The sequence below is a fragment of the Arvicanthis niloticus genome, chromosome 7, assembly GCF_011762505.2.
Source record: "Arvicanthis niloticus isolate mArvNil1 chromosome 7, mArvNil1.pat.X, whole genome shotgun sequence".
Taxonomy (NCBI): Eukaryota; Metazoa; Chordata; class Mammalia; order Rodentia; family Muridae; genus Arvicanthis; species Arvicanthis niloticus.
Window position 1 is genome coordinate 42087460 of NC_047664.1, and position 18015 is coordinate 42105474.

General features: G+C 47.2%; 1 protein-coding gene across 3 annotated transcripts in view; it reads left to right on the forward strand.

Annotated features, from left to right (window-relative positions):
• The window catches only part of Evc2 (EvC ciliary complex subunit 2), a 91180-nt gene that overhangs the window by 71357 nt on the left and 1808 nt on the right, over nt 1-18015 (forward strand). For all 3 annotated transcript variants that reach the window (XR_004607358.2, XM_034509306.2, XM_034509307.2), the window contains 5 exons: nt 436-663; nt 8731-8942; nt 10628-10715; nt 12390-12586; nt 15407-15508. Coding sequence is in view for 2 of the 3 variants with exons in the window: in XM_034509306.2 (XP_034365197.1) it covers nt 436-663; nt 8731-8942; nt 10628-10715; nt 12390-12586; nt 15407-15508 (827 nt within the window). In the remaining variant the exon portion in view is untranslated. The remainder of the gene's footprint in view (nt 1-435; nt 664-8730; nt 8943-10627; nt 10716-12389; nt 12587-15406; nt 15509-18015) is intronic.

The window sequence follows — 18015 nt, forward strand, 5'->3', positions numbered from 1 at the left end:
CTCAGCAGGTAAAGAATGTTGATCAGAGTTCTATTCCTGGAACCCACACGGTAGAGGGAGAGAACTGACTCTGACAATTGCCCTCTGACCTCCACATGCACTCTTTGAGGGTTACGTTACGTATAGCTGAACCTCCCTTACACAAGGCCTGGGACATGATAGGGGTGTAGAATGTCACCCTCCAGGATGTGAGGAGCCCATGAAGAACTGGGCGTGGACAGAACCAGGTCTGCTCACCTCTGAAGATCCACATAGACCATGGAGGACACTCAGCCTGCTGTCCCCAGAAGCTGAGGCTTTGCCTTGCTCCCAGCAAAGTCCTAGACTGCTGTCTCCTGGGCAGAGCCCCTGGGATCCTCAGCTTGTGCTCTGTGGGAAGCAGTGGGTTCTTCTCTCCTCAACCTCTCAGGTCTGCTGGTTCTGTCCCCTTCCCAGGTTCGAGGGGAATTGCTCCAGGAGAGGGTCCAGAGGCTGGAGGCCCAGGAGGCACACTTTGCTGAGTCACTTGTGGCTCTGCAGTTCCAGAAAGTGGCCCGGGCTGCTGAGACTCTCTCAGTCTACACCGCCCTGCTCAGCATTCAAGACCTGCTGCTGAGGGAGCTGAGTGAATCAGAGACACTGACCAATTCAGCCTGTGTGCAGATCCTGGAATCCCACAGGCCGGTGAGTGGGGTTGGGATAGAAAAGGGTAGCTGTGCCATCTGCTTCTTGTGGTGCCTGATACTTCATTTGGCATGGAATGGGTCTCTACCACATGTCCCGTGTGTGTGAAGTGGGGGACCAAGTAAGGTGACTTACTAACTATACAAGAGCACTATGTGCTAGCCAGTGTCCCACCTCCAGCTCTGGCCCCTTGCCTCTGATCAGACACTCTCTGAATCTCCACATCCTGGGAACTGGATGCCTCTTCCATTCCTGGCACTGTCCAGTTGTTGGTAGTGTCTCTTCATAAACTGTGAAAACCCACCATCATCTTTCAATTAGGCCACATCCAATGCAGTCCTGCCTCAGGCTGAGTGTTTGACTTTGAATGTCACTCCCACTTACTGTGTTCTTTCAGGCTGAAGAACTGCCACTACTAAACAAGATGTGCTAAGGCAGGTCTGAGGACCGATTTTAGGTCCTTTATATGTAGGTTTTTAAAAAGGAGGTTTTATTCTATTTTTAATTATGTGTTCTATATGGGTCTGTGTGTGGGTATATGCACATGGGGATAATTGCTGGTGGAGGTTAGAAGGAGGCATTGGCTCCCCTGAAGTTGGAGTTCCAGGCAGTTGTGCTCTGACAGATGTAGGTGCTGGGAATTGAATTTGGGTCCTTGGGAAGAGAAGCACACATGGCTAACCACTGAGCCATCCCCCCAACACCTATGTGTAGATTTTACCCTCATATTTTATTCTTTGAGAATTTCATACAATTTGGTTTGATCATATTCACCTCTCTCCTAACGCCTCCTAGATATATCCTCCTTTCTCTACCTGCCCAACTTTGTGTTGAAAGTCCCCAAAGGGAGATTTCCACTCAAGTCTCAGGACGGCATGCACCCAAGGACTCACGAGAGACTGGCTTGCTGCAAACACATGAGGCAGTTTAATATCAGAGCTCTGGGTCAGCACATATCTCCATATCTCACATAGGAGACAGAGGGACTGACTCCAAGGCTCAAAGGATTAGGACATTTATAGGCAAGGGGTGGGGGAAGTGGGAGATTTTCACATGGGTACACATGATTGGTTGTTTTACATTTTTGAACATCAGCAGGCTGTATAGGCTGAGCAGGCCCAAAAGGAGGAAGGGTGGAAGAACACCAGATGGCCCCTTACTCATTTGGATATATCTCTGTTCTTCTAAGGATGTCCTTGTATACTTTTTATCTTTCATGGCCAGCCAGTTCCTTGGATGATTCAACAGGCCTTTGTCTTGTAACTCCACATCCTCTGTAACTAATTAACTGGGCCCAAACCTGCTGACAGGCATTTTTAACTATTTAGGTTAGGGAAAAGGAATCACAGGGCCCTGCTATTTTTATTAGTTTGGGCCTATTTCAAAATTTTCTTTTAGTGTCTTTTTTTTTTTAATTCCCAAGTATAGTTTGTGCTTCCCTTATATTCTTGGATGTGTGGCTTTTTACTGGAGTGTGATCAATCTACCAGGGGCTACCCCTTTAATAATGACTTTTCCTTTTTCTGCAGTTATCAATTGCAGTAACTTCTCATCTAGGGATGGAACGTTGGGCAAATTCTTCTTTTTTTTCCTATTCATTCATTCATTCATTCATTCATTTTTCATTCATTCATTCACTTTACAACCTGATCGCAGACCCCCCCATCTCCTCCCGGTCTCCCCTCACATATATCCTCCCTCCCTCTCACTCTCCCTTTCTCCTCTGAGAATGGGGACATCCCTGCTGGGTACCATCCTACACTGGCACCTCAAGTCACTGCAAGACTAGGTGTATTCTCACTCACTGAGGCCAGAGAAGGCAGCCCAGTTACAGAAATGGCCTGTAACACAGGCGGGCAACAGAGTCAGGGACAGACACCACTCCAGTTGTTGGGGGATCGGCATTAAGATCAAGTTGCATTTCTGCTGCATATGTGCGGAGGGCCTAGGCTCTTCTGCCCATGTATGCTCTTTGGTTGGTGGTTCAATCTCAGGGAGCCTCCAAGAGTCTTCTTGTGGAGTTCCTATCCTCTCTGGAGGATACTTCACTCTTCCACAAGACTTTCCAAGCTCCGAGCATTTAATGTTTAACTGTGTGTCTGTGAGTCTGTTTTCATAGGCTGCTGGGTGAAGCCTCGCAGAGGAGACTTGTGCTAGGCTCCCATCTGCAAGCATAACAGTGCATCATTAATAATGTCAGATATTGGTTCTTGCCCATGATGTGGGTCTCAAGTTGATTGGCTATTCCCTCTGTCTCAGCTCCATCTTTGTCCCTGTACATCTTTTAGTCAGGACATATTTTGAGTCCAAGATTTTTTGTTGGGTTGGTGTCCACTGGAAGTCCTGCCTGGTTACAAGGGGTGGCCACTTCAGGCTCCACATCTTCCACTTCTAGGAGTCTCAGAGTCACCCCCATAGACTCCCTACAGCCTCCCCCATCCAGAATCTCTGTAAAGTCCTAGAGAGGCTTCCCATGATTATTTTGTTCTCCCTTCTAAGTGGAATTCAAGTATCCTTACTAGGTTCATCCTTCTTGTTTAATTTCTCAGGGTCTGTGGGGTGTATCGTGGATATTCTCTGATGTCTATTTTATTTTCCCTTCTGAGTGAGATTCAAGCATCCTCCCTTGGGCCCTTCTTGTTATTTGGCTTCTTTGGGTCTGTGGTTCATTTACACAATGAAATACTACTACTCAGCTGTTAAAAGAAAGGACATCATGAAATTTGCAGGCAAATGGATAGAACTAGCAAATATCATCCTGGGTGAGGGAGGTAACCTAGACCCACATGACATGTGTAGTATGTACTCAATTATAAGTATATATTAGCAAAAAAGTACAGGATAAACACGCAAATTATTCTTTCCATGCTAAGATTTTATGTGGCTTCAGCTTTCTCTTGTGCACGTTGTCACTGCACATTATTAATGTGACATATGTGCAGCTGCCCTGCTCTGTCCAAAAGACTCTCTCTTTGTATTTATCAACCTTTCTGGGACCTGCCGTCTTTCGGCCTCCTCTTCTGAAGTAATCCCCGAGTTCCAGGATGATGGGCGTCATTCAGGTACCTCATTTAGACTGGAACCAAAGACTCTTACAGTGCCAGCTGTGGGTCTCTGTGTTGATTACAATCCACAGCAAAACAGAGCTTCTCTGGTGAGGGTTGAGAGTATGTGGAGAATTTTTTTTTAAATCCCATGAATCATAGTAACAAGTTCCAGTGAAGAGAAAGCTCTCATTCACTGAGGCCCTGGGTAGGCAGAGATGTAGCTTGCCATGGTGTTATTCCTCAGGCAGAATCAGTCGCAAATTGTAGCCTTGCACTGCCCTGTGGTTAAGCTCTTTGTCACAGGCTGTTTTAGGTAACTGCTGAGCTATTGTTTGTCTCGGGTCTCAGGTAAGTACTGAGCGGCTTCTTAGGAGACTGCATGGCTACTGAAAGAGGCCTGAGACCAAACCTGTTTCTGACTTTGACAGACATTTCAAGTTCATAGAGCACTCCAGGTGAGTTTGCCAAGGTTATAAGCCATGCTCTCTTTAAAATGGAGCAGATAGCAGAGAGGACTAGGAAGAATCTGTATCCCCACTATTGGACATCTTGGCTAAGGTCCCCCACACTGAGTCTTGGGAGCATCCACAATGCCAGGTCTCTTGGACTTTTTAGAGGTGCCCCACAGCCCCCACCCCCAGCAGCTGCATGTTTCCATTCACTCTCCTGGGCCTCTGGGCTTCTCTCCTGTCTCCCTCATACCTGGTCCTACCCCTCTTTCCCCTGCCCAAAACATTTAATTGGGGCTGACTTACAGTTCAGAGGTTTAGTCTTGGTGGTAAGCCTGGCACAAGTAGGCACAAGTCATGCTGGAGAGGACTGGGAATTCTCCATCTGGCTCAGAAGGCAGTGAAGAAGTGGGACTCTCTTGAGCTTCTGAAACCTCAAAGCCACCCCCCCCCCCAATGACATACTTCCCCTAACAAGGCCACACCTCCTAATAGCGCCACTCCCTATGAGCCTATGGGGACCATTTTCATTGAAACCACCACAGTCTTTGAGGTACGAAACTTCAGCTCATCGGGGCAGGTGACAGGCTAAGCTTCTGAAGCATGAGTAAGAATGTAGACAGACAGCTGAGGGTGAGGTGGCTCTCACTCTCACATGCAACTGCAGCCTGCAGATAGACTCTGCAGCACACACTATGGCTGTTACAGTAGTGACTCTCTCACGTCATCTTGGCTTCTTTTGACAAAGAGCAACTAACATCAAATGTGTCAAGAGACCACGATAAAAGTCCATACTTCAGAAATTTTAAACTGTACCGCTGAATAATTCTGTGCTCAAAGAAGTAAACAAGTTAAAAATACATGTATACTTTTAAAAAATGTATCTATGGTACATCAAAATGTGTAGCACTAGATGAAGGTTTTTAGAGGGGAACTCACATCCTAACCATTCATCAGAAAAGAAGAAATACTCATAACTAAGGTAACAGATCTTTCAAAAGGTGCATGAGGACAAGCTGGGGGCACTCAGGGGAGTTGGGGGAGGTGGTGGTGGATGGATATGATCAAAATACATATACATGAATAAGTGCATGGAATTTTAAAGTTAGGGGGTAAAGAAATGGGAGGATTGCAGATAAGCAAGGTGGAAATCAAAACTAACATGGAGAGAGTTAATAAAATACAAAGATGTACTTGGGGAAAAGTTTAAAAGTCTAATAAAATGTGCAGACCTTTGGTAAGGTTGACCATTAAAAATAGGCTAAGGGACAAATAAATGGTATAGAGATTTTAAAGGATTATAATCCCAGATGCAGTAGTGTTTTTAAAATTAGAATGCTGCAAAGAGGAACATTATATTCATGAATTTGAAGACAAGTACAATGGGAAATTTTCTAAATAAACATGAATGATCAAAGTTGATGCTAGTAGGAAAAAATATATTATAGTCTTAATGCCAGAGATAAAGTTGGCTTGGAAGTATGTTAGCATTTTCCACCGTTGTGAGGAAGTATTAAATGTAAGAAACATAAAGGAGGCAGGTTCACATGGCCTCATGGGATGAGAGGCTTTAGTCTGCAGTTGGCTGGCTCTGCTGCTTTCAGGCTGTGGTGAGGCATAGCATCCTGGCATGAGGACCTGATGGAACACAGCATCTCTCCTACAATGATCAGGAAACAGACAATGGAGCTGGCCTTATTGCTGGTGTGATCTGAGTGACTTACTTCCTCCAGCCAGGTCCTGCTTCCTCAAAAATACCATCTTTCCTCCTCAGAAATACCATAGTTCTGAGTCCATGAGCAGTCCACACAGTGCTTAGCTCGAGCCTTCACAATCCACTCACTTCTCAGTGATCGAGACACAAGCTGGAGGTCAGGCCTCCAGCACAGGCTCCTGGAGGAAGCACTTTCTCTCTCCCACCCATAACAGGAAGTTATAGACCTGCATTTATTGCCACCTACAACCAGCCTTGGTATTTCTTAGGTCAGCTCCAGCAAACCATAAAGTGTCTTAGTCACTTGTCTATCGCTGTGACAAAACACCATGACCAAGGCAACTTACAAAAGGAAGCACTTAACTGAGCTCTTTCAGAGGGTTAGAGCCCATGATGGCAGAGCAAAGGCATGGCAGCTGGAACATCTTGACTCACGAGCAGGAAACTGAGGCATACTGGAAATAGTGTGAGTCTTTAGAAACCTCAAAGCCTGCCCCTCCTCCCACAAGACCATACCTCCTAATCCTTTCCCAACAGTTCCACCCGCTAGAGACCAAGTACTTGGATACATGAGCCTATGAGGGCCATTCTCACTCAAAACATCACCAGTCTCACACTCACATCTTCCTGGATGCTGGAGCAAAGACCTCTATTTATCCTGTTTTGTTCTCATATAACCTGGACACTAACAGGAGACCCAGGTGGTACCAGGCAGAACAGCTGCAGTTGTGAACACAGTTGTAACCTTTATGTGCAAGATTGTAACTAACATAACTCATCTATCTGTTAGAATAATACAATCCACCATGGCCAGGCTGAGTGAGGTTCTTTTTAAACTAGGACTATAAGAAATTACCAGGAATTTAACACTAGGATGTTGATTTACAAACTCACTTACTTAATAGGCTAAAGGGGAAAAAACCACACACTTGACCATTTCACCACATAGAGAGAGTTCCTGGTGGACTTGAATGGTAGCATCCATTCCAGATGAAACTCCTCGGAAAATCAGTGACAGGAGGAAGCCCCCACAGAGTATCCATCAGAGCATATAACAAGTGTTTGTTTGGAGGTGACTTGCATAGAGATAGGCCAGTGCCCCAGATTCTAGTTGGAGGAAAGGAGCCTTAGAGATAGAAAGGGAACCAAGCAGTGTGGTGTGCACCTTTAATTCCAGTGCTCGGAAAGCAGGAGCAGGCAGATCTCTGTGAGTTCAAGGCCAGGCTAGTCTACATAAGGAGTTCCAGGACTGATGAGGGCTGCACAGTGACTCTGTCTCAAAATAAAAGAAAAAAATTCCAAGACCTATCCCTCCTCAAACAACAGAAAGGCCTGCCCAAGGTCATTTAGAGAGCCCTGACATTGAGACAACAAGGCATCTGAGTACCTGAGAACTATCCAGGCCAGTACTATTCACATCAGACACCCCACACGGTCTTAGACTACCTAGGGAACACAACATCCACCTTTCCCATTTCATCTCAGAGCTCTTCTGAATAATGTCAGAGCTTTCCATCACAGTTGCCTACAAGGGGGAGCCTGTACATCCTGCACCACGAGTGGAAAATCAGACTACACACTCTAGTTGATAGTGAGGTGGTGGACAAGCTGTACCTTCATGGTTTGCTGGAGGAGAGAAGGCAGCCTGCTTTGCTTTGTGTGAGACTCTCATTCTGCAGTGCAATCGTTCTGTGCCAAATACTTTCCTCTCGGTAATGAGCTTCTTAGCTGTTAAGCATTTGGAGAATTTAAAAAGCATGAAATGAAAAGCTCGGAAGAAACGATTCCTAAGGAGAGTCCGTGGTGTGCATCTCATTCAGCGAACAATTTAGATTCCTTTTGTGAAATTGGACAATAAGGACCGTGTGGCAAAGATGGGCAGATTTAAACAGGACAGGCTTACTCAGAAAGAAGGAGTAACCCCGGGCTAACGGTCCCTGCTGTATTTGCAGTTCAGTGTCACTTGCTAACCTCCATTTCCAAGCCCAACGAGGTGTCCTCCTGTGCTTTGTCACTGTCTATGTGCCCCAACCATTCCATTCTGCCTGGGTTTTCACACTTCCAACTCAACCACCCAGTATCACTGAAGTTAGGCACCTTGAGATCAGAAGCAAAAATGGTGTTACTATCAGCCAATATTCATTGAGCTGTCACTAAGTCCAGGGCACCATGTTTAGTGCCTGAAACTTAGAGCCACCAAAGACATTTCTGTTCTCAGGTGAGAGGCTCAAGAGCAGCCTTGTGTAAAGCAATGTTATACGGGTCTCAGGGTCTTTCAAAGAATTCAATTGAGAGGCTGGAAAGTTTGAGCAGAAATGTGTTTAGCAAAGCAAAACATGGAACTCAAAAGAGACTGGAGTAGGCTATCCCTAAGTGGGGATGAACAGCCCAAAGAGTTCTGAGTCGTGGGTTTAAAAGACGTTTTTTTGTTGTTGTTGTTGTTGTTGTTGTTGTTGTTTTAATGAAAATTTATGAGGTGGGTAGTGTAGTCATAGCATGAGATGTCTCAAAATACAGTGTATCAGATCTCCCTTTTAGGACAGTTCCCATAAGTCTGTGGGAACGGTGGGGAGATCAAAAAGCACAATGAAATGATAGTATGCTTGGGATAACCTTTTGAGCGCAGCCCCTTCATGAGTGCATGTGGGTGGCAATTAAGAAAGTGGCCTGGTGCTTTTTTTTTTTCCCTTGATCTGGCCTGAGCCTAACTTCAGCTCCAGGAATGCTCAACCACTGAGAGGCACCCTGACCCCTCTGGAAACATGGCTGCTGAGAGGCTTGTGATAATGCTTCAGTTACCTCTGAACTCCTCCCTACCTGGCATCAGCGGGACTCACCCCTGCTCCTTCATCTGCAGGAGCTTCAGGAGCTGGAGAGGAAGCTGGAGGACCGGCTGGGGCAGCGGGAAGAGGCTGAGCAGCAGCGGGTCCTGGAGAGTTGGCAGCAGTGGGCAGCTGATGGACCTGGGCTGATCGAGCCCGAGGAGTTGGATCCTGAAAGGCAGGTCTCTGCCATCCTGCGGCAGGCCCTGAATAAGGGCCAAAAGCTACTGGAGCAGCATCAGCAGAGGTATGGTGGTGCAATGGGAGAGGGGTCTTCTGGCTTCTCACCTTCCTGCCTTAGGTACCATTCCCATGTTCTGCATAAGCTGCTATTGTTGAAATATACCAGCTTTCTTCCTTCTTGATATCTTCTAGAATTTGTTTTTTTTATAAATATATCATTGAGGTTTACTAACAGTATTTTTTAACTTTTTAAAAGTTGAGTTGTGCGTGCATGTGTATGTCTGTGTGTATGTGGGCCACAGCACATGTGGAAGTCAGGGGACACTTTGAGGAGTTCCTTCTCTGCTTCTACCAGGTGCATGTGAGTCCTGGGGACTGAGCTTGGGTCCTCAGGCATGGTGGCAAGTGCCTTTACCTGCTCATCTATCATCTCAACAGGGCCTTTTAAATTCCCCCCCTCATCCCCAGGACGTGGTTTCAGTGCATAGCCTGGCTGTCCTAGACTCACTCTGTAGGTCAGCTGGATCTGACTGCCTCTGCCTCCCAAGCACTAGGGTTAAAAGCTTGCACCAGCACACCTGGCTCCTTTTAAACTTCTCAAAAAATCATAAACGTGCAAGAAGTTGTGAAGAGATTAGAGAGAGGTCCCACATGTTCCCACCCAGCTTCCCTGCCTGATAGCATCTTACACCACTGTGGGGCAGTATCAGAGCCAGGAGGTAGCTCTGGCATAGGAAGGGTTCGGTTCTGATTTCACTGAGCTGCAGAATTTTAGACCCTGCCTCTGTAGCGCTACAAATCAGACAGATCCGAACCTTGTTCGTTCTTTGCTGTTTTATAGTCAGCATCAGACAATTAGCTTTTGCCTGTGGCATTCAGTGCTTCTGGAGAAATGCCATTCCTTGTAGCTCTCTAACTCCCCACTGTGACTATGGTATCTGTGTGTAAAGTAGCAGATACAAACTGTATACAGCACACATTGGTTTTTAGAAATACACAAATTAACTGGAGGAAACACTCCATTTGGTTTCTGGGTGAGCAGATTACAGTGATTCTGAGTTTGTTTCCTGGATAAATAAACGACATTAAAGTGCCATTTCATGCATGGAATTAACCAGTGGAGGAGCTGAATGTCTATCAGAAGAGCGTGAGTGCAGAGGTGTTGATTTGATCTAAGCTGGGGCTTTTTAATAGATCATCATCATCATCATGTTCTCCTGCTACCTAAAAGCATCTGCAGGAGACAAGGTTGGGTTTGGGTTGTACCTGCACAAGTGTTGAGTTGTGATAGCCAGTGGGACTGTGGGGCAGATACATGGTCTCACCTTTGACACAGAGCCCTCATGGAGGTACAACAAACCTCTTGTAGCAGGATACCAGCTGGCCTTGCCACCAGAGCAGGGCTGTCTGTGGCCATCTGTGGATGGTGTCTTTGGCTATGCTTTAGCCCAGTGCAACATCAGGTATGGACCCCAGGTGCTGGCCTCCCTGGTTCTAAACAGGAGTAACAAGGCTGAGTTTTCAGAGCAGGGCCACGGAGCACCCGAGAGCCACAGAACCATCCTCTTTCAGCTTACTGGAGCTCTGCCCCTCTGTCAGCCTCCTGCACTCTGTAGGAAGAGGTCTAGGCTAGGAGGGCAGGCTGGCTCCTAGGCCAGCTCTTTCTTCTTTCCCTCTTGACCTGAATTTCCATCCTCCTGTCAGCTCCCTATGGCTGAGTTGGACCTCTGGATTCTCTCTTCACTCCAGGGTGAGGGAGGAGCAGCAGAACGGAGCGGTGCTGGAAGATTCCCTGGAAAGCGTGGAGGCTGACACCATGGCCAGCCTCTGCAGCCAGGTGAGAGGACCCGTCCACATCTGCGGACATTTTCCCTTTCTCAGAACCAGCATCTTCTGGATGTCAGATGGCAGTGGTCCAGCCTCAGATTCATTATCAGCTCAGGTCCAGCAGACATGATAATGATGACAGCTGTGTTGTTGTGCTTCTTTGTCTCCAGGACAAGATAAAGTCCCCTTACTGCCACCCTGTCCTGTTTACAGTGAGGCCTGAGGTGGCTGCGTCTGGCTGATGTATACAGATGTTTTGTCTTGTTCTAGTGTAACAGCAGTTCTTATAAAAACAGCAGTCCTATGCCACAGCAGAGCAGATAGAGTGGAGTCTTCATCTTCTGTCTTCACTCTGCTCGCTCATGAACTCTCTCCACACATAGATCAGTCAGACTCTCCATAGCCCTGCCTGGCTTTGCTGGACATCAAATGTTTCCCCCTCCCCTCCAGGTATTGCCCTGTAAAATCACAGGGAAGGCAGAGAAGGGCTCTGATTGGCAGGGGGGAAGCAAGAGGGCAACAATGGCTACCCTGCAACTGAGAGGAGAGGCTTTTATTATGGTCGTGGGGTCCTGATGGCATTTGGGGAACCCTTCACTCTTTGGTTTTTTTTAGGGGGTGGGTTGAGAGAGGGTATCACTCAAATTTGACTTAAAGTCATGGCAGTCCCCTCTCTCACCTCCGGAGTGTTGGGGTTATAGTCACGTGCCACCACACTGGGCAAATCCCAGCTACTGTGTCCTCACCAAACCTTTTGTAACAGTTTTGGTAGTCTCATAGTACAGATAAGAATTTGAGGCACAAAGTAAAACAAAGACATGGCCCAAGAACTCAGCATTTCAGTGACGCTGGGTCACAGTACAGGTTTGAGGAGTACAGAGCTGGTGCATTTTAAAGCTTGTTATTTTGAAATCATTTTGGGCCTGTCAGAGTATAGAATGTTACAATATCCACCTTCTGTTCCTTGTTTCCTTGGCTTTGCCTGGGACCACATCAAACCTGATATACAGGTTTCTGTCCTGTTACCACAGGAGATTCCTGTGACCACAACAAAGATGCAGAACTGTCTAACCCAGTGGCAACCTTCCCTGTGTGTCATTCCACAGCCGCTGCCCCAACCCCAGCACCACAGGTCCATTCTCCATCTTTCTCTTACATTCAGCTACGACACTGCATGTATGGACCACACAGCCGCCACAGGACACAGACCGTCCCCTCCCATCATAGCATCTTGAGCTCAGCAGACCTTCTTTTTTGTGGCCAAGTGACCTTTCATGTGTCAGTGAAGTGGTGGCACTAGTCATCCAGCGCTGTAGGGACACTTAGCTTTTCCCAGAGCTTGCATTATCCCAAGGGCCTCCCAGAAGCAGAGCAGGAGATGGAGAACTAGGTCTGACTGCAGTGATGTGGACTGGGGCTCCTGTGCTGGGATTCTGGCTCCGCTCAAGTGAGCCAATTTGGAAGGGGTGAGTGAGCTGTTAAAGACATGGTGGGTACCAAGGCTGCTGACCAAAGACAGCTTTTTGACAGCCTTGTGCGTTCAGAGTGTTTCCAGGCTGAGCCACTGAAATATTTATCACCCCAGGACAATGAAAACCTTGAGGATATCATGAATTAGATATTGGTGCACAGCATGTGGAGAGGGAGCCAGGGCTTGTGTTCTTCCCTTCTTGTGTTCCCCTAGGGACTGAGGCTGGTGTCATACCTTGCAAGGATGACAATGGTACCAGGGAGCACACTACTACGACTCCTGAGTGTGGTGCTTCCAGCGGCTTCGCAGCCTCAGCTACTGGCCCTGCTGGACGCTGTCAGTGAGAAGCACTCAGACCATAGAGCAGAGAATGAGAGTGGTGGTGAGCAGGTGGAGCAGGGCAGGAGGAGGTGAGCTTCTGGTGGGGTTGGGAGTGAGGATGTAGTGGGGGTGGGGGTGACGGGGTGGGTGCTGCCTTGAAGGTCAGATTTGACCCTCCTCAGATCCAGAGGAGAAGTGTATCTGTCGCACATGGACTTTCTCAGCTGGCCCTGCTGCTCAAGTCTTAGTAGACCTCAGTAGTTGGTCCAATACTTGAGATTTTTATTACAAACTTCCAGGCTTCTGAATATACATTTCTCTAGGTCCGTCAGAATATTTAGTGCACATGCCATTAAGAAAATATTAAAAGTGCATAGAGAAGAGAGAAGAAAGTATTCGCCGTTTCCCTGATTGGGAAAAAAAAATCACTGTTAGCATTTGGTTATATTTCTTCCTTTGCAGCATGCTTCTCTGCCAAGTTTTGTGACTTGACTGTGTGCACGTACATGTATACACATGTGTCTACTGAGGTGTATTTTTGTACATGTACTTGCATGTATGCATGTATATTTTACCTATACTAATGTGAACAGGCTATTGTTCATCAGTTTACAATGGGGCTATGTTCCGTCAAATGGATTATAAACTGAAGGAATCTTCAGTGGGCAGTGTGGTCAGCATGCCTCCTGTGTCCAGTGTCTGGCCCCAGCCACAGGCAGGGCTCACTGCAGGATGTCTCTGGTGGTTGACAGGAAACCTGCCCCTCCTAAAGCCTGCACCCAAAAGGTGCCTGGAGAAGGCTAGAGTTCAAAATCCAAATTAACATTTCTGCTGAAGGCCTGTTGCTGTCCCACCTTCACAGAGTGAGTGGAGCCATCTTAGGTCAGGGTGGGCAGGCTTATGCCAGACTTCAGTGAGCATGCTGTGTGCACACACACTGTCTGCTTTTCAGACCTTGTCGCAGAGCGACATTAGCTAGACTGCATTTCCTGCTGCTCTTAGGAATTTAAACATGCCTCTCACTGACATTGTCCTAAGTGTTAGCTTTGGTGACTTCACCAACAGTGTGCCATAGTGGGTGTGACTGTCTCCTGTTCTGGGATATGCAACTGGGGTCCATTTTCCTCACATCACAGACCTACCCTCAAGGGCTTTTCTTGAGAGTTATGGTCTGGGTCTGAATTGAGTTAGGAAAAGATCCTCGGAAGACAAGGCCAGGAGACACTTTTCAGAAAGTCTGAAAACCCTGAGTTCCATCCCTGGAATGGAAGGAGAGAAACAACTCCTGCAGAGTTGTCCTCTGACCCCAGTGTGACCTTCTACTGAACCATGCACATGCACACAACGTGCATGTATATTCCTTTAAATAAGGAAAACGGGAAACATGGTGCAGGGGCAGGTTAGGGAGCTCTCAGCAGTGACCCTGAAGAAGAAAGTCTATGGAAGCCATACCACATGTGAGTAATGCATTGAAAATTGTGGCAGACCCTGTGCAGAGCCCCAACCTCAACCACGATCCTTAGGCAGCTAAGGTAGGCAACTGACAGCTAGGAAGCTACTGACATGTCCCCAGTGTGCCCCAGCCGCTGTCCTGAGAAACATTACTTTTCCTGATTAAAGGAGCAGTTTCTTTTTAATCAATCATAAACATTCAAACGCTTAGGTTTGCAGAAGACAGAGTAGGCTGTGGTGGGAGGAGTCAGTGAGGCTGAAGGCAGGGTCAGGGCAGGAGTCTCAGCGGCTGGAAGAGCTGTCTTAGTGCCCGTGGCTCTAGCACAGTCATCTGAGTCAGATTTGGGTGACAGCAGAAGGATGAGTGTGAGCATAGTAAGAAGCTGGAGATGGATATAGCTGGGTGGCTAGGTGTGGTCAGAGGATGGTTGTGTATTCTGAAGCCTGGGTATGGACATGTTCTGAAGGCTGGATGTGATTGTGTCAGAATGCCAGGTGTAGGTGTCAGAGACAGGGTGTGGGTGTGGCCATAGTTCTTAATTCTGAAGCTCTAGTCTCTACATACTCCATTCTGAGGCCAGCTAATCTCCAAGGCTATGAAAGGATTGACAGGATGGACTGGGCCCTGGAAGACTGGGATGTCTGTAGTGAGATGAACATGCACTTTCTCTCTTTGCCTTGGCTCCTGGTCAGGCTCTGAGGGTAGAAGCATCACTTTTGGAACCCTGGGGCCTGGTCATCACATGAGTTCAGAGACTTGGTTTTAAATAACAGAATCTGCAACTAGGAGAGAGAAGGTGTCTAGAAGGACATGTGGGATCTTTTCTGGATCCAATGTTCATTGAAGGAAGGGCAGCCATCAGAATGTCCTTTTCTGCCTAGGAGGTAATAGACTTCTAACAGTAACTGTCCCCATGGCTAGCTTGGAGCACAGTGACAGCCCTCTCTTGGTTCTGTGCTATCCTGTGCTGGATTGAAGCCAAAGCCCACACAGTTCTTCCTCTGTCCCTCTCCTCAACCCAGAGTTCCAGGTGGCCTCCAACACTCTATCTGGCTACCTTCTAAGCCTCCATGTTTACATTCCTGTACCCACAGCACACCTCCACACTCTGCCTGTGTCCCCATGCCTATGGCACTAGGACTCTGTGGAACATAAGAGAAATTTTACTTGCATTGTGTGTACACCCTGAGGCCAGGGGACACAGCAGTCAGCACATGCCATTAGGACACATTCACAGGACTCTCTCTGGACAGCTTGCCTCCACCTGGTAGATGTTGTCTGTCACCAGCACCCTCCAGGCAGGGATTACCTATGTTCCAGGCCTGAGGTTGACGCTCAGCAAATCTCTCAGGGTTCTAGGTGGCATCCAGTGGTGCCTCAGGGATGGCACCAGACAGGGTGTTGGAGAATCCGATTTGATTCTTTTTTAAACGGTAACCCCTTCCTTCTGCATCAGGAAACACCAGAGCTGGTGGAAAGCTTTGGACAGCAGGTTCAGAGCAGATCTGGTGAGTCAAGGACTGGAGAGGATGCTCTGGGCCCACCGGAAGAAGGAGAGGTGAGGAGCTGGGGAAGGCCTACTGGGGCATGGCCAAGTTGTCAGGGAGGAGATAGAAGGTGGGACGTTCTTTCCCATAATACAACATACCTCTGTTCTTGGTCTTGGTTTAAAAGCTGAAGACAAGCCTAGAGCTCTCAGTAGGAGAGTATTCTAACATTTATTGGCGTTTTAAATACTGTATTTATTTTAGCTAATAGCAGGTTTTAATGAGATGTAATTAGAAAAAGAATAATTCCTTCCAGTTCTTCAGACTTTACTATTCCCAAAGCTCTCTAACTTCTTGTTACCCTGAACCTTCCAGAAAGTGGAGATGATAAAACCAAAGTATAGAGAGATCTGGTGCAGAGGCCCAAGACTGCAGCTGGGGAGGGGAGTGCTGGCCATGGGCTTGGGGCTGTCAAACTCACCCTCCTGTAAGTCTGAGCTCACAGGCTTGGCTCTTCCTCTAGTGTCTGTCTCTCTTGGCTGTGATCTCTGAACACCTAGTTCTCAGAGGGAAGGGAGACGCAGGCCACTTAACATTGCCGCAGACCACAGAACAAGGGTCTCCTATGGTTCCAAATAAAGGGAATTATAAAACTGTCACATTAGGTAGAACATAGTGGCTTAAAAAGTGATCATTTCAGGCTGGGGTAGCAACTCAGTTAGTAAGGTACCTGCCACACATGCAGGAAGACCTGAGTCCAGATTCCTCCTCTTTAGTAAAATGCCTAGCATGGTGACAAGAACCTGTGCCAGTCCTGGGGAGGCAGTGACAGGAGGATTGCGGAAGCTCACAGGCTTGCTAACCTAACCTAACCTAACCTTAGTGAGCTCCATGTTCAATGAGGACCCTATCTCAAAATACAAGGTGGGGAGATGACTGTGGACAACAGGAGATGTCAACCTCTGTCCTCTACATGCACATGCACAGTGTACACACCCAGAGAGACATGCAGGCATACCACATACATGCACACACACGGTAACAACATCTGGACACACACAAAGAAAGTAACATGGCTGGCTTAAAATGTATTGCCCTCTGTTTACTTGGAATTGGTGGCTGTCCGAGCCCTGCCCTTCTGTAGTATCTCAGAACTGAATGTCCTGAGACCCTGTATCATGGATAGTCTGCAATGAAAAGCATGGAATCGTTGAGAATATTGGATATCAGAATACAGCACTCAAGAAATAAGAGGAGGATGTCAGGCAATAGAAGTCAACTCAAGTCTAGACTAGAAACAGCACTGGATAGGCTTGGCTGTAAGGTGTTCTCCCTGTACCTATGCAGTGTGCTACAGAGTGAGTACCAGTCATGAGAGGCCTTGATCCCAGTCTCCAGCATAGAGGGTACACCTCATGGAGAGCCAGTGAACTTCCTTATTCATACGGCTTTTCAATACACTGCTTGGAGCCATGTGAGCATCCTGTGGCTTTAAGGTTACATGTGGCTCTCAGGGAACAGTTATAACAGCAATAATAGCAGCCAGGGCTCCAGGGACAGAACCTACCTGACCTATCATAGGGAAATTCCTAAGCCTGCCACATTCTGTCTTAGATGTATTCTATCCACCTTCTCACGGTTGTCTGTAGCCTGCATCTAGGGTGAGGCCTGTAGGGTGGATTTTAAGTGTTTATCAGGGAGCTGTAGTGAAGCCAAAGGGAACTCTGCTATGTCCATAGTGTAAGTATCCCTAGGGAACAAGCTAACATTGTACAGCGGGCTCACAAGACTTCTGAACCTTTCACACTACGAGCCAGTGAGGTGGCCAGTGGTACACGCGACTAAGAGTTTCATCTGATGAAATTAGACTGAAGTCACAACCAGTGACCAGAGGGGACAAAAATGTAACTAGTGCTTAGAGCTGGAGAGATGGCTCAGTAGTTAAAAGTGCTTGATGCTTGTGGTAGTTTGAATGAGAATGGCCCCATAGGTTCATATATTTGAATTCTTAGTCACCAGAAAGTGGCACTATTTGAAAGGATTAGAAGGAATAGGGGTATGGCCTTTTTGGAAGAAATGTGTCACTGAGGAGTGGAGTTTAAGGTTTGAAAAGCTCAGGCCCAGTCTCTCTCTCTCTCTCTCTCTCTCTCTCTCTCTCTCTCTCTCTCTCTCTCTCTCTCTCTCTTCCTCTCTTGGCCTGAGGATTACTATGTAGCTTCCAGGCACTGCTCTAGCACTGAGCATGCCACCAACCTCCTTCCTACCACGATGATAATGGACTAAACCTTTGAAACTGTAAGCAAGCTCCCACTTAAATGCTTTCTTTTGTAATGATTGTCTTGGCTATGGCATCTCTTCACAGCAACAGAACAGTGACTACAACAGTGCTCTTGACAGGACTAGAATTTGGTTCCCAGAACCCACATTGAGTGGCACTCAACAGCCTGTAACGCCAGCTCCAGGGGACCCCTTGCCATCTTTCAGCCTCCATGGGCAGTACAGAAACATGGCATACACAGAAGCACACAAATACAAAAATAAAATGACACTTATTTGGGGTGTCAGGATCTAATGCAGG